Here is a 17,294-nt window from a genome sequence, read left to right on the forward strand (position 1 = left end):
ATATACATGTATTCTAGTAGGAATTAAACCTATGTAATGCATTTATTTGCTGATTATAAAATAACACTAGTAGTACGTAATGTATTTCACCAGTTTTATAAGGCAGAATTTGGGGAAAATTTTGATCAGTGATTCTTTCTAGTTAAAATAAAACAATATGGATTTCCATTAGTAAAAAAAAAAGACAAAAGATATATAAAAATATGCACTATTTGCCAATATTTTTGAAGCAGTTATGTTTCCCAGCACTGATGTTTACGTCACTATTGCACTATACGACTGTTAGACTTACCGACACATATTTGGAGCCTTAACAAGCTTTGTTTTTGGTCTGACAAGGAAGGAGAGATTTGCATTTAGTAAAGAAAAAGGACACAGTTTTTATTAAGGAAATCAGAGCCCGTGATGGAAAAACAACCATCATTAGGTAAATAGAAATAAAAGCTTCATACATGAATTATCAGTCAGTTATTTCTTGTCTGTAACGTGCCGTCTGGTTTGTTTGTTCATTTATAACATTTGGCTGTGAATATTTATTAGACATTTTCCTGGATCTTGAATTCTATTAGAATGTTCACAAATGCTTCTTTTCACCAGAGGTTTGTACTCTTGCAGAAGGAATGTCTAAAGGACGTACTTATTAATGTTACCAACACGTTTATGAGATTCGATTTGTCATCTGCTCCTTCATAATTTGCTCTTGAAGCAGAGTGTGAAGGCTTCCAAGGTAGTTTAATTCTCACTTTGTACTTTATGTTACTGGCTAACGCCAAGATAACTTTTTCCTAAAAATTTTTATAGTTTGTTTTTTTATTTATATTTTTTAATAGTGCATTGTATAAAATATTTGTCTTTTGTTTAAAACACAAAATATTTGTTTGCATAGAACGCCATTGTTTTCCCCAATATGCTTTTGAGGGCAACTCATAAACAGAGAGCCAATCATCTCACTGAAATCAGACTTTTGTACAGCAATTCCACCCTCCTATCTTCTCATGAAAACAGGCAGTGAGCTAATCCCTTAGAATGCCTAGACTCTGCCTCTGAAACCCCACCCCTGCATCCCCAGTTTTCATTTTTAAGTTTAAATTTGGAAAGCATGCATACATTTTGTGAACATCTGACCTCATAAAAAGGCTGTTGAAACAAAATATAATACTTCCTCTCGTTTATTCTTTTCTCTATTATTATTATTATTATTATTTTAAACATAAGCAGCACAACGTTCTAGAACCCTGGACAAAATCCTTTATCCTCTATCAGCTTAATTATCAGCCTTCTAGTCTGCAAAACTATGGTTCTCAGTCTGACATGTTATATACAATGCTTCCTTTATGTGTTACATCAAATTAGCTTTATAATATTTAAATATTATTTTTTAAATATTCTTATTATTTATATATTATAAATAAGTAACTAAATGTAACTCAGGTCTATAAAAATTTACTTGGTTCGATATTGAATTTTTTAATTTGGGGAACTAAATTCATGGTCTTAAATGGATGGTAAATCTTAGCGTTTTTTAAATGCTAGGATTTACCGGTGCTATAAATATTAGGGACTTTCAGTCAAGTAGTATAAAAATCTTCCTGCTGAAAGTACCTTTATTTGCCTGCATTTATTGTCGAGCTAAGCACCCCCCCGCTACAAAACGCAATTTTTTCAATGAGGTGGTGTTTCTACCTCTTAGGCAATAGTGTGCTAGCCATCCAGCATAATGCCGAAGGGCAAGTATGGCTATTGGCTAAGAGGTGGACACCTGAACAATGCATTTTAGAATGTATTTAACAAAAAATAGTTGATCTTGTTCTAGACTCTAATGAAAGGTTATGTTCAGCCAAAAACACTGCACTAATTAGCTAGTTATGGGCTTGACTAGAGGGGTTTCAGCTGAGATGGGGCCAGCCTTCTAGGGCACCCACTCATCCAGCCCCAAGTTAATAGATTGTGTAATATGGTATCTGTTATTATTCAGGTGTGCTGTTTAATTATGTAACTTTTATGGTGGAACAAGATACCTATTAGCAGAAAATAGTGTTTTGTAGGGGTGCAGTTGAAATGAGAAAGAGAGCCTTGGCATAGGTATTTTTTCCTGGGATCCAGTAAGGTTTAGTTACAGACCCTGGCACTTAAGTTTCATCTTATTTTATATAGAGAGAGATGAGAGATTCTGTCTGCTGGGTATCACAGCATTCACCCTTTCGCTTTGATTTTTTTAAAATTATTTATTATACTATACGAGTTATAAATAGTAAGAATTGCATGTTCTAAATGAGCTAACACTCATTGGCAGTTGTTGTAAAACAAATGTATGCAATGTTTTCCTCCTAACTGTAATCCATAAACATAGTCACAAAAGTGTTCTTTTGCTAGCATGCACACATTGAGAAATGCAGAAGGTCACCTTGTTTGGGCACAGACCCAAATAAAACTTGACATTGTGCAATTTAAACAGCTGCAAAGAGTTGTCTTATGTTATTATTCAGCTTGTGCTTGGCTTTTATATTTTCTATAAGAATTGGCAGTGCATTTTGACATAAAGTACAATGTTCTTTGTCAGAAAAATGTGGATAGTTGTGTCCCATCCATCTTTGTCCTCTTGCATGAAAGCAGATACTAGGCATTTGCATTTAGAAAATTCGATAGCTGCAGAATGCGGAAAAAGGGGAATGCTTGCGGTATTTGGCTCTTTTTGGAGCTAGACTTCTTCGGTAAAAGTGCGACACAGTAAGGTCTTTGCAAATCCAGATCTGTGTTGCCCTCCGAAAAGGACCGAATGCCACGAGTGGCTGCCTTCTTCCGCATTCCACAGCTCACGAAACTGCAAATGCCTAGCCATTAAAAATGTAAATTATGCTTACGTTAACAGTAAGTAGCACTTTGCTATTCCGGTAGCCTCGCATTTACTTTGGTATTTTAAATGCCAACTTTGCTATTTTTATATGCAGAAGAAAAGCCACGGCGTGCGGCTACACTAATCCTGAACCGAAACACAAAAGGAGGCAAAAGGTCATCCATTAGAAAGCCGGCTATACCGGAGTGCCGTAGCCAGGGAGATCAGCCCCAAACACAAATGCCAAAGAGAAAAAGATAGGCCTATGATTAAGCGCCACTAGGGGGTGCGAAACACGTCAGGCCGTTTGTCTCTCATTAACTGTCTGTTTGTCTGCACTTTTTCTGGTGCTAATTGCTTCCTAGATTTTTTATTGGATGCTAAAAAAGATCTTTTTTTCTTTTACTTTACACCCCGAGTAGTGCCTGTCTATCTTTTTCTCTTTTGCTATTTTTATACCCTGGCATTTACTAAGCATTTTACTAAGTATTTTAAATGCCAACATGTTGAAAGGATACAATTTTGTACAAGCTAATAATTTTGCATCACACATTTATATCTTCTTAAATTGTTAAACATGTTCACGCATTTTTATTCAACATAAATAATTTGAAGTTACAGTTAAGAATGAGAAGCAAACAACCAACTCTACTTACCAGTTTTATTTTGTCAACCTCATCATTAATGCTGAGCAAAGAATCACCGCCATTCTGTAGAGCATAAAATAAAATATTACACCTTTGTTTTAGAGATGAAGAAGTCATTTACTAGAATTATATTTTCTGTAGAATTGACCTGTAGAATAAAAACCTAACCTAAGTTACAATAACACCTAATACTACACTACAATTAAATAAATTACCTACATTAAATAAAATTAAATACATTAAATTAAATTAGCTAAATCACAAAAAAACATAATTTATGCTTACCTGATAAATTTATTTCTCTTGTAGTGTGTTCAGTCCACGGGTCATCCATTACTTATGGGATATATTCTCCTTCCCAACAGGAAGTTGCAAGAGGATCACCCAAGCAGAGCTGCTATATAGCTCCTCCCTTAAATTAGCTAAATCACAAAAAAACCCACTAAATTACAGAAAATAAAAAACAAATTACAAGATCTTTAAACTAATTACACCTAATCTAAGAGCCCTATCAAAATAAAAAAGCCCCCCAAAATAAAAAAAACCCTAGCCTGAACTAAACTACCAATATCCCTTAAAAGGGCCTTTTGCGGGGCATTGCCCAAAAGAAATCAGCTCTTTTACCTGTAAATAAAAAATACAAATACCCCCCAACAGCAAAACCCACCACCAGTATTCCATCTAAGGTCAGTTTTGTAAGCAGCCCAGCAGTGATACAGTTAATTAAGGAACCACACCCTGCAATTAGCAAACACTGCACAATACAGACTGCAAGGTATGATTCTCTTATTAACAGTTTCACTGCTGGACCGCTCACAAAACTGGCCTTAGAGGGAACACTGCCCACCACCCACACAACCAACCCCCCAAATAAATGCCTAACTAAAAAAAAAAAACCTAAGCTCCCCATTGCCCTGAAAAGGGCATTTGGATGGGCATTGCCCTTAAAAGAGCATTTAGCTCTATTGCTGCCCAAAGCCCTAACCTAAAAAATAAACCCACCCAATACACCCTTAAAAAATCCTAACACTAACCCCCGAAGATTCACTTACCGGGAGAAGTCTTCAAGATGTCCTCAACGAAGCCGGCAGAAGTGGTCCTCCAGACGGGCAGAAGTGGTCCTCCAGACGGGCAGAAGTCTTCATCCAGACAGCATCTTCTATCTTCATCCATCCGGCACGGAGCGGTTCCATCTTCAAGACATCCGGCGCGGAGCATCCTCTTCCAACGAAGTCTTCTTGCTGAATGAATATCTCTTTAAGTGACGTCATCCAAGATGGCGTCCCTTAGATTCTGATTGGCTGATAGAATTCCTATTGGCTGATGCAATCAGCCAATAGGATTGAACTTCAATCCTATTGGCTGATTGCATCAGCCAATAGGATTTTTTCTACCTTAATTCCGATTGGCTGATAGAATTCTTGAAGATGGAGCTGCTCCGCGTCGGAAGGATGAAGATAGAAGATGCCGTCTGGATGAAGACTTCTGCCCGTTTGGAGGACCACTTCTGCCCGTGTGGAGGACCACTTCTACCGGCTTCGTTGAGGACATCTTGCCGCTTGGATGAAGACTTCTCTCGGTAAGTGAATCTTAGGGGGTTAGTGTTAGGATTTTTTAAGGGTGTTCTGGGTGGGTTTATTTTTTAGGTTAGGGCTTTGGGCTGCAATAGAGCTAAATGCCCTTTTCTGGGCAATAGGGAGCTTAGGTTTTTTTTAGTTAGGCTTTTATTTGGGGGGTTGGTTGTGTGGGTGGTGGGTTTTACTGTTGGGGGGTTGTTAGTATTTTTTTTTACAGGTAAAAGAGCTGATTTCTTTAGGGCAATGCCCCGCAAAAGGCCCTTTTAAGGGCTATTGGTAGTTTAATTTAGGCTAGGGGTTTTTTTTATTTTAGGGGGGCTTTTTTTATTTTCATAGTACTATTAGATTAGGTGTAATTAGTTTAAAGATCTTGTAATTTGTTTTTTATTTTCTGTAATTTAGTGTTTTTTTTTTTGTAATTTAGCTAATTTTATTTAATTTATGTAATTGTATTTAATGTAGGGAATGTATTTAATTGTAGTGTAGTGTTAGGTGTTAGTGTAACTTAGGTTAGGTTTTATTTTACAGGTAAATTTGTATTTATTTTAGCTAGGTAGTTATTAAATAGTTAATAACTATTTAGTAACTATTCTACCTAGTTAAAATAAATACAAACTTGCCTGTAAAATAAAAATAAACCCTAAGCTAGCTACAATGTAACTATTAGTTATATTGTATCTAGTTTAGTGTTTATTTTACAGGTAAGTATATCGTTTTAAATAGGAATAATTTAGTTAATGATAGGAATTTTATTTAGATTTATTTAAATTATATTTAAGTTAGGGGGTGTTAGGGTTAGACTTAGATTTAGGGGTTAATAAATATAATATAATGGCGGCGACGTTGGGGGCAGCAGATTAGGGGTTAATAAATGTAGGTAGGTTGTGGCGACATTGGGGGCGGGAGATTAGGGGTTAATAAATATAATGTAGGTGTCGGCGATGTTGGGAGCTGCAGATTAGGGGTTCATAAATTTAATGTAGGTGGCGGCAGATTAGGAGTTAATAAGTATAATGTAGGTGTCGGCGATGTTGGAGGCGGCAGATTAGGGGTTAATACGTGTAAGATTAGGGGTGTTTAGACTCTGGGTTCATGTTAGGGTGTTAGGTGTAAACATAAAATGTGAATCAATGGGGCTGCGTTACTGAGATTTACGCTGCTTTTTGGCAGGTGTTAGACTTTTTCTCAGCCGGCTCTCCCCATTGATGTCTATGGGGAAATTGTGCACGAGCACGTATAACCAGCTCACCGCTCACTTAAGCAGCGCTGGTATTGGAGTGCGGTATGGAGCTCAATTTTGCTCTACGCTCACTTCTTGCCTGTTAACGCCGGGTTTGTAAAAACCTGTAATACCAGCGCTGTAGGTAAGTGAGCGGTGAGAAAAAAACTGCACGTTAGCACCGCACCACTCATAACGCAAAACTCGTAATCTAGGCGATAAGACCGCTGCTCCTTAACTCGTCCAACTCCTCTGAGGCAGGGGACATTAATCAGCCTGATCGAATACGATCGGGTTGATTGACACTCCCTACAAGTGGACGATTGCACGCAAATCTGCAGGGGGAGGCATTGCACAAGCAGTTCACCAGAACTGCTTGTGCAATGATAAATGCCGATAGTGTATGATGTCGGCATTTATCAATGTCTGGGGGACGTGATCTGGTACACTTAATAAATCGGCCCCACATTGTCCATAAAGCTATGCTTGCAAGCTAGGTCTTTCTTTCTGCAGAGACCAATTAGGGATGATTATAAATGGGCTAGTAGAGTGTGCAACCAATGACTGCATGTATTGCACTTCCAATTTTCTGAATTAAATTACAGGAAAATGAATAAAATAAATAATGAAACTATAATTATTTACTACTTGTAAAGTGCTTCAAAAGGACACTAAGGGCAAGTTTCATTAATTAGAAAATCAAAATATCAAATCAAAATAATATACTGTATATTACAGTTTAAAAATAAAAACACTGTTGTTCCAGTGCTCGTTACACTTTTGGAGCATATCCACCACGTGTAAGATTAGGGGTGTTTAGACTCTGGGTTCATGTTAGGGTGTTAGGTGTAAACATAAAATGTGAATCAATGGGGCTGCGTTACTGAGATTTACGCTGCTTTTTGGCAGGTGTTAGACTTTTTCTCAGCCGGCTCTCCCCATTGATGTCTATGGGGAAATTGTGCACGAGCACGTATAACCAGCTCACCGCTCACTTAAGCAGCGCTGGTATTGGAGTGCGGTATGGAGCTCAATTTTGCTCTACGCTCACTTCTTGCCTGTTAACGCCGGGTTTGTAAAAACCTGTAATACCAGCGCTGTAGGTAAGTGAGCGGTGAGAAAAAAACTGCACGTTAGCACCGCACCACTCATAACGCAAAACTCGTAATCTAGACGATAAGACCGCTGCTCCTTAACTCGTCCAACTCCTCTGAGGCAGGGGACATTAATCAGCCTGATCGAATACGATCGGGTTGATTGACACTCCCTACAAGTGGACGATTGCACGCAAATCTGCAGGGGGCGGCATTGCACAAGCAGTTCACCAGAACTGCTTGTGCAATGATAAATGCCGATAGTGTATGATGTCGGCATTTATCAATGTCTGGGGGACGTGATCTGGTACACTTAATAAATCGGCCCCACATTGTCCATAAAGCTATGCTTGCAAGCTAGGTCTTTCTTTCTGCAGAGACCAATTAGGGATGATTATAAATGGGCTAGTAGAGTGTGCAACCAATGACTGCATGTATTGCACTTCCAATTTTCTGAATTAAATTACAGGAAAATGAATAAAATAAATAATGAAACTATAATTATTTACTACTTGTAAAGTGCTTCAAAAGGACACTAAGGGCAAGTTTCATTAATTAGAAAATCAAAATATCAAATCAAAATAATATACTGTATATTACAGTTTAAAAATAAAAACACTGTTGTTCCAGTGCTCGTTACACTTTTGGAGCATATCCACCAATAGATGTGAGGGAGTTTTCCTTTTTGGCTAGTGAGCTTCTATGCCACAGACCAATACAGCGCAAACACGCACTTCCTGTTAGATTGAAAATAAACAGCTTTAACTCTGTGGCCCTCTCTGCATCGGACCGCGGTGGGACCGATCGTTGGTGGGTGGGAGCGTAAGGAGGGAGGGGGGTGGGCGGCCCATCACTGGAGGAGGCGAGAGGAGGGCGGGAGTGAGCAGGACCGCTACGCCATGCTACAGGAAAAAAAACCTCCAGCTGCGTGATTGAGGGGGAAGGAGGGAGGAGGGGCAATGAGGGGTATCATATGTGGGATAATTTGAGGAAAAGGGATCTGGGAGGGGGGTTTGGGTATTGAGGGGGGGCAGCTACACAACAGAAAAATGGGTATTATATATTCGTTTTAATTTTTCTTGCCTATTTTGCAGCAAACTGGGTACTGGCAGACAGCTGCCAGTACCTAAGATGGCCACAGATAGGAAGAGGGGGGAGGGTTAGAGAGCTGTTTGGGCGGGATCAGGGAGGTTGGGAGGTAAAGGGGGATACTACCCTGCAGTAAATATATAATTTAAAAAAATATATATTTTTATACTGGCAGACTAAGCCCAATTTTTTTCTTTCATGTTTCTTTTAAAATAAAGCATGAAATTTCTAATTAGCAAATTTTCTTTGTTCTCTTGCTATCTTTATTTTAAAAGCGGGAATGTAAATCTTAGCAGTCAGCCCATTTTAGGTTCAGCATGGATAGCACTTGCTTATTGGAGGCTTACATTTACCCACCAATAAGCAAGCATAACTCAGGTTCTCAGCCAAAAATGGGCCAGCTCCTATGCATCACATTCCTGCTTTTTAAATAAAGATAGCAAGGGAACGAATAAAAATTAATAATAGGAGTAAATTAGAAAGTTGCTTGAAATTGCATGCTCTATCTGAATCATGAAAGAAAACAATTGGGTTTAGTATCCCTTTAAGATGGGGGTGACCTTTGGGGTGTGGGGGATGGACGAGAGCTGTTTGAGAGGGGTCAGGGAGGTATCAGGGGGTGGGATGCGTCAGGTGGGAGGCTGATCTCTACACTAAAGCTAAAACTAACCCTACAAGCTATCTAATTAACCCCTTCACTGCTGGGCATAATACAAGTGTGGTGCTCAGCGGCACTTAGCAGCCTTCTAATTACCTAAAAGCAATGCGAAAGCCATATATGTCTGCTATTTCCGAACAAAAGGGATCCCAGAGAAGCATTTACAACCATTTGTGCCATGATCGCACAAGCTGTTTGTAAATCATTTCAGTGAGAAACCTAAAATTGTGAAAAAAGTTAATTTTTTTTATTTGATCGCATTTGGCGGTGAAATGGTGGCATGAAATATACCAAAATGGGCCTAGATCAATACTTTGGGTTGTCTACTAAAAAAAAATATATAGTTTTAAAAGGTAAAAAAAAAAAAAGGCTCTATTTCTGTAGTGATGGCAAAAATGCTAAAAATGCTCTGGTCTTTTGGGAAAGTTTTTGTCTGAAGTGCCCAGTCCTTAGGAGGTTAATGTTTTGCATGCAAAAAAAATTAACATGTTCAAATTAGGACTGTTTTATATGAGTGATATGAATTTATAAAATTGTTCAGTTTAAAGAGACAGTCTAGTCAAAATGAAACTATCATGATTCATGATCATGATTCAGATAGGACATGCAATTTTAAACAACTTTCAAATGTACTGTTAATCAAATTTGCTTTGTACTCTTAGTATTCTTTGTGGAAAGCTAAACCTAGGCAGGCTCATATGCTAATTTTTAAGACCTTGAAAGCCACCTGTTATCTCAGTGAATTTTGACCATTTTTCATAGCTAGACGGTGCCATATAGATAACACTGTGCTTACTCCCGTGGAGTTATTTATAAGTCAGCACTGATTGGCTAAAATCTAAGTCTGTCAAAAGAACTAAAATAAGGGGGCAGTCTGCAGAGGCTTAGATACAAGGTAAAAAGTATATTATTATAACCGTGTTGGTTATGCAAAACTAGGGAATTGGTAATAAAGGGATTATCTATCTTTATAAACAATACACAATTTTGGAGTAGACTGTCCCTTTAATGTTCCTTTTATAGATACTTTTGAACATTTGCAACACTCCTATCATTAACCCTTATTCATATTGCCACTATGTACAGAACAAACCCTGTAATCATTTACCTTGAAATAGCTATGTTCTGCTCAACAATTACAGTGACCCTCTACTACACTATTCCTATTCCAATTGCAATGCTTTTACAACTCAGGGTTAACTAGTGGTTTGTGCAGAAGTAATGATTGTGTGTTTTTTGTGCTTTCAGGACTTCTGGTAGAATGGAAAACATGGCCGCAACTCAAAAGAAAGCCAGAACCAATGTCACTGGTCATTTTCAGTAATTTTATTATTATTTGTTTTATACAGATAATTTATTAGCAGCACTTAAAGGGATATGAAACCCATTTTTTTATTTCATAACTCAGATAGAGCATGCAATTTTAAGCAACTTTCTAAATTACTCCTATTAAATTGTATTCATTCTCTTGCAATCTTTATTTAAAAAATCAAGAATGTATGCTTAGGAGCCGGCCCATTTTTGGTTCAGAACCTTTATATCGCTTGCTGATTGGTAGCTAAATGTAGCTACCAATCAGCAAGCACTACCCAGGTGCTGAATAAAAAATTGGGCCGGATCCTAAGCTTACATTCCTGCTGTTTCAACTAAAGATACCATGAGAACGAAGAATAATTGATAATAGGAGTAAATTAGAAAGTTGCTTAAAATTGCATGCTCTATCTGAATCATGAAAGAAAATAAATTGTGTTTCATATCCCTTTAAGGCATCTAAAATAATAATCAGCAGTCATTAGGAAGTTAGCCATCACTACGATAACTCATGTTTATTGTAATTACATTGGTACCATACTTTAGAAATCCCCTTCTGATTAACTCAAACGTTTTCTTTTTAAATTCTTTCATAACAATCCATAATTGTATCAAAACCCAAAGCACCTTCACAATTACACGTTTGTTCTACTAACATCTTTGCAGCTGTCTTAGGTATTATTAACATTCACACAGGGTATCTAAAATATTAAAAGTGAAACATTCACGCAATATAAAATAAATTAATCAATTTTGCAAGATGGATTAATATTTCAAAACTGATGGGGATTCAAATTTCTCTAACCAATTTTAGTGTTATCATTATTTTTTTTCAGATGTTCACAGGAAAGACTTGTGGAAGTTACATTTTGTTACTAAGAAGATAGTTATGGTCTCTTCTGGTCAACAGAGCAACACGTATCTGTGGCAGGTAAAGTATTTTAGGCAATATAATTATTTTCTAAATATTGACTCTCCCATAAGACAATTATGTTGAAACTCTATATTGGAATAATAAATTCAACCATGAATGACATACATCTCTATTGCAGTCATGAATTACATAATTCCCAATGGTCCTGCATCCTGTGGGATGTTGATGGATTGGAATGTATGGCCGCTTCCTGCCTGCAGTCCCTTGTTGTTACGGTTTTAAGGGACTGGCCAAGCCCTGCCCATAATGTCACAACCAGACACATCCACAGCCTCACCCCTCCGTGTGTGACCCCCCCCCACCACATGTGGCCCTGCCAACTAAATGCAGGTTGGCCACTTCCCATAATTACTTGAAACTCCCTTAAAGCACCCAGCAAATGTTCTGAGGCATGGAATGAGAATTCTGAGGATCATATTTTATTTATGATCTTGTTTTCTATATTATTAGTGTTATTTGGTCACTATTTTAACATAATATAAAAACAAGAAACAACTCTGTTTGTCCACATATAAGCCACATAAAAAGCCAATATATATATTGTGTAAGCCTGGCAAAAATGTGCTTCCATCCAAAAATCTGTGAGAAAAGTGCAAAAAGGAATACTGCTAGTGAGGCAGTTGTGGTTCCAGTAACCTATTAGTGGTAGCTGGTAGGGGGGCAATAGTTACCCTAAGACAGGAAAACATGTTGGAGTAGTTAAGGGTGCTATGTGGGCAGAGTCTGCATAGGGGGGGGCTACAAGTGTTATGCAAGCAGAGTTGGGCACTCCTGGGGTGTGACTCTGCAGTTAGGGGTGTTTAGGACATATGGGGGTGTAGGTTCACAGGAAGAAAACGCAGATGGGGCAGCTATATCCTCCGCCCACAGCACAATGGGGCTGTTACCACAAAGATTAGGTAGGATTAATTCTCTATAGAAAACCACTGTAGTATTTGATTGTTTATTGTAGTTCAAAGTCATTTAAAAATAATGTTTCTTTATGGATTGAAATAGCTTCAGTTTTGAAAACAGTTTATCGCTCTGAGGAGAGATCTTTTTCTAAAAGACTAGAATACAGCCGGTAACCCTGTAACCATTTTTTTAGTTTTTTGCATTATATAATATGCATTTATTATGTTCTTAAAAATACTTTTAATGTCTATTTTCTTACCTCCACAGATTGACAGGATTCATCACTCTACAAAAAGAAAAAATAAATAAATAATAAGTTAACATCTTGGTGTAAAAAAACGAAGGCATAAAGTCTATTACAGTTGCAAATGTTACTGTGTTACTAGCGCTGCTGATTGGTTAAGCAGCAATTTCTGCTTGGGACCAGCAGTTCTCTGCAGCTTCCATACTAGCAGGACCAGCAGCGACCCTGCAACTCTATGGGGTCAATCTATTATATGCCGGGTGAACATGATTCGCTGTAGCGAACCATGTCTGCCCAGTTTCGCTAAATGCTTGTAAAATGCTTGTGCAATGCCGCACACTGCACATTTGAGGCCAATCGACCGCTAGCAGGGGTGTCAATCTTTCCGATCGTATCTGATCGGGATGATTGCAGTCCGCCACCTGAAAGGAGGTGGATAGTTAAGGAGCAGCAGTCTTATGGCCACTGCTTCTTAACTGCTGCATCCGGCGGGCCAGAAATTATGGGTGTGGAAAGCAGCACCCGCTGATTATTAAATCTCCCCCTTCGTATTTAACCCACACAAATAGGTAAAACACATGCATGCAGTGTTGCTTGATATATTAGAAATAAGAGCATGTGATTTTTTTGACTATCACGGCCCTTTAAGCTTAGAAAATGTAGCAAATTACTTATTCAGCTATTTGTTTTGCAGAATTTTAAAAACCTAGATAAAAGAGTTTGAATTGTGGTCCTTTCATTTAACTATAAGGGACCTTTAAAGGTATATGAAACACAAAACTGTTCTTGTGATTTCATATCCCTTTAATTTAACTTTGCAGAACTTAGGGCTTGTATAAAAGTTGCTAATTGTTCAACTTTTGTAAGAGTATTAATTTTATTTGTCAAAAGTTTTCCAAACTCGCAAAAATAGTCTGTAAGATTCCTGTTGCAGATCATATATGTTAAAATAATATTGCATGTATATATTTTTTATTGATAACAGATTCAAAGTAAATGAATTGGTTAGTTTAATGTAAAGAGGAAAGAAATATATATAGTGAAGATGTAACTTAAGTATTATTGTTCCTAACAGCGTTGTAACATTTTTTTTGGTTAATAAAAATATGTTATATAAATATTACATGCTATATAAATATCATTTGCATATTTACATGTATTCATAAAATGTTTAGGCATTATTTTTGGACAAAATACTGTTTGCAAAACACTGCGAAGTTGTAAAAGTGGACATCCCATAGTCATAACAGGTATTACAATGAAAAAGTCTAGCAAGTATCATCTTATACTTCTTCACACACATTTGTCTTGCAATTCTTTCATTAGTAGAAATGTGCGATTCGTTTCGGATCGATTCGGAAATCGTCCGAATTCGTAAAATTCGGGATCGATTCGAATTTCAGAAAAAAATAGTGCCGAATCTACCGAATAAATCCGAATTAGTTCGGATTTATTCAGATTTATTCGGTAGATTCAGATGGCCATGGATTACACTAGTATTGTACAGTATATTAGGTTATATCACTCCGGATTTGGTTTCCGAAACGAACCAAATCGAACCGAATTTATTCGAATCCGAATAAATCCAAAACGAATCCGAACCGAATTGATTCGAATTTTTCCGAGTTCGAATCGATCCGAACTGAAATTCGAAAAAATCTGAATCGATCCGAACCGAATTTTTTCACCATGCACATGTCTATTCATTGGCATGATGAGTTTTTTTTCAGCTAAAATAAAATAAACTATTAACATATTGTTTTCAGTATGGCGAGTCATAATACACTTTCAGAATTCATAATAAAATGTAGGACAGAAATATGCATGCTTATGCAATTCTCCATCAATAGTGAATGTGTCTGAATTCTCTAAAAATGCATAGAACATATTTTATAATCTTTGAAAGTAAGCCCCGACTAATAAATTGTGCGAGCAGCAAGACATATTAGATAATAGCCTGTGTGTTGGCTACCTACATATTAACATTTAAATTTCAGATAATTTCTAACAAAGGCAAAAGCATTGAAACCTTTGTATTAATAATGCGCGTGAAGTGTGTCTGTGATGTTAAAAAATGTGCTTTTTAAATGCATGATAAAAGTTGTTTAACTTTTACATTGCTTTAAAATTTTTAAAAATGTCTTGTACATAGAAAAACAACTGGCTAGTAGAAATATATATATAAAAAAAAGGGAATTTACGTTCTTGTTATCTTATGCTGGAGCCAATAAGGGGCACTGCTATAAGGTGAGACTCACATACAGCCCTGTATAAGCTAAGGATAATTGTAATATGCACTGCAGGTAGGGTTACCAACTTTTTTGAAGAAAAACTAAGGAATTGACAAATTACATATAGGAATTTGACAAATTATAGATTAGTTACTGAAAAAAACACTTTATTTTACAATCTGATAAAGATATACAAATCATCATCATTGACTAGCTTAAAGGGAAATGTTGTTTTGTGATTTAGACAGTGCAAACCATTTTTAAAACGTTTCCAATGTACTTCTGTTATCATATTTCTGTGTTGAAGATAGACATAGGTAGGCATCTGGAGCAGTACATGGAAAGACTGCTGCCATCTAGTACTTCCACCATATAGCGCACCATAAATGGTCTGGCTTCTAAGCATACATGTCTGCTTTTCAATAAAAGATACCAAATGAATGAAGACAAATTGAAAATAGAAATAAATTAGAAAGTTGTTTAAAATTGCATGCTCTATCTGAATCATGAAAGAAAAAAAATGTGAATTCTATTTCTCATTTAAAGTGAATGTAAATTTTGATGCTAAAGTGACCGGTTTTTAAAAATTCGATTAAAAACAGGGGCACTTTAATTCATCAAAATTTACATTTCACTCTTGTTGTAAAAAAATACTTACCTTTTAAACTTGACAGCAGCTCCAGCTTCCTCCGGTCGTCGCAAGCCATTTCTGATATCAGAAATGATGGATAGGTCATCCTCCAATCACGGCTTCCCCCCGGGGGAATCAGTGTCTTATTCAACGCCGTGATTGGAGGAAGCCGGATTTCTCATTTTAGACCCAGGAAGAGGCTTTGCGACGGGCGGAGGAAGCTGGAGCTGCTGTGAAGATTAAAAGGTAAGTTTTTTTTCACAACACAAGTGAAATGTAAATTTTGATGAATTAAAGTGCCCCTGTTTTTAATCAAATTTTTAAAAACCGGGCACTTTAGCATCAAAATTTACATTCACATTAAGGCACAGTGGGAGTAAAGACATTAAACTGTCAGACTAAATAAGAGTACAAGAGTACAATATTAAATGTTTAAAATTAGATTTTACATGTAAAAAATAAGGGAGAAAAATGTTCTAAGAGCAGAAATAAGAGAGGGTTTGCAGCCGTAAATGCAGATTTATTGTCCCTATTAAAAATTTGCCATGGAAAATTAAGAAATAACAGACAAAATATATAATTAATTTACAGACATTATGCTTAATGGGCCATTCTAATTAAAAAATAATGACATGCAGCAGTGCTCTGCGTCATCTAAATGGCACTTTTGTTTATGTATTTGACTTCTTTGTGGGGGTTAAACACATGGAGTTGGAGCGTCGCTAGTGTTAAAGGGACACTAAACGCAAATTTTTTCTTTCATGATTCAGATAGAGCATGACATTTTAAGCAACTTTCTAATTTACTCCTATTATCAAATTTTCTTCATTCTCTTGGTATCTTTATTTGAAATTTAAGAATGTAAGTTTAGATGCTGGCCCATTTTTGGTGACCAACCTGGGTTGTTCTTGCTGATTGGTGGATAAATTCATCCACCAATAAAAAGTGCAGTCCAGACTCACATACAGCCCTGTATAAGCTAAGGATAATTGTAATATGCACTGCAGGTAGGGTTACCAACTTTTTTGAAGAAAAACTAAGGAATTGACAAATTACATATAGGAATTTGACAAATTATAGATTAGTTACTGAAAAAAAACACTTTATTTTACAATCTGATAAAGATATACAAATCATCATCATTGACTAGCTTAAAGGGAAATGTTGTTTTGTGATTTAGACAGTGCAAACCATTTTTAAAACGTTTCCAATGTACTTCTGTTATCAAATTTCTGTGTTGAAGATAGACATAGGTAGGCATCTGGAGCAGTACATGGAAAGACTGCTGCCATCTAGTACTTCCACCATATAGCGCACCATAAATGGTCTGGCTTCTAAGCATACATGTCTGCTTTTCAATAAAAGATACCAAATGAACGAAGACAAATTGAAAATAGAAATAAATTAGAAAGTTGTTTAAAATTGCATGCTCTATCTGAATCATGAAAGAAAAAAATTGTGAATTCTATTTCTCATTTAAAGTGAATGTAAATTTTGATGCTAAAGTGACCGGTTTTTAAAAATTCGATTAAAAACAGGGGCACTTTAATTCATCAAAATTTACATTTCACTCTTGTTGTAAAAAAATACTTACCTTTTAAACTTGACAGCAGCTCCAGCTTCCTCCGGTCGTCGCAAGCCATTTCTGATATCAGAAATGATGGATAGGTCATCCTCCAATCACGGCTTCCCCCCGGGGAATCAGTGTCTTATTCAACGCCGTGATTGGAGGAAGCCGGATTTCTCATTTTAGACCCAGGAAGAGGCTTTGCGACGGGCGGAGGAAGCTGGAGCTGCTGTGAAGATTAAAAGGTAAGTTTTTTTTCACAACACAAGTGAAATGTAAATTTTGATGAATTAAAGTGCCCCTGTTTTTAATCAAATTTTTAAAAACCGGGCACTTTAGCATCAAAATTTACATTCACATTAAGG

The 17,294-nt window shown here is 36.8% G+C and overlaps 1 protein-coding gene across 1 annotated transcript in view; it reads right to left on the reverse strand.

The window, feature by feature from the left end:
- LOC128644090 (disabled homolog 2-like) overlaps positions 1-17,294 on the reverse strand; it is a 168,682-nt gene that overhangs the window by 89,944 nt on the left and 61,444 nt on the right. The window contains exons 6-7 of the mRNA XM_053696807.1: positions 12,516-12,542; positions 3,490-3,543 (exon numbers count right to left, since the gene is read on the reverse strand). Of these exons, the coding sequence (XP_053552782.1) occupies positions 3,490-3,543; positions 12,516-12,542 (81 nt within the window). The remainder of the gene's footprint in view (positions 1-3,489; positions 3,544-12,515; positions 12,543-17,294) is intronic.

This window comes from Bombina bombina, unplaced genomic scaffold (genome assembly GCF_027579735.1).
Source record: "Bombina bombina isolate aBomBom1 unplaced genomic scaffold, aBomBom1.pri scaffold_627, whole genome shotgun sequence".
In the NCBI taxonomy this organism is placed as follows: domain Eukaryota; kingdom Metazoa; phylum Chordata; class Amphibia; order Anura; family Bombinatoridae; genus Bombina; species Bombina bombina.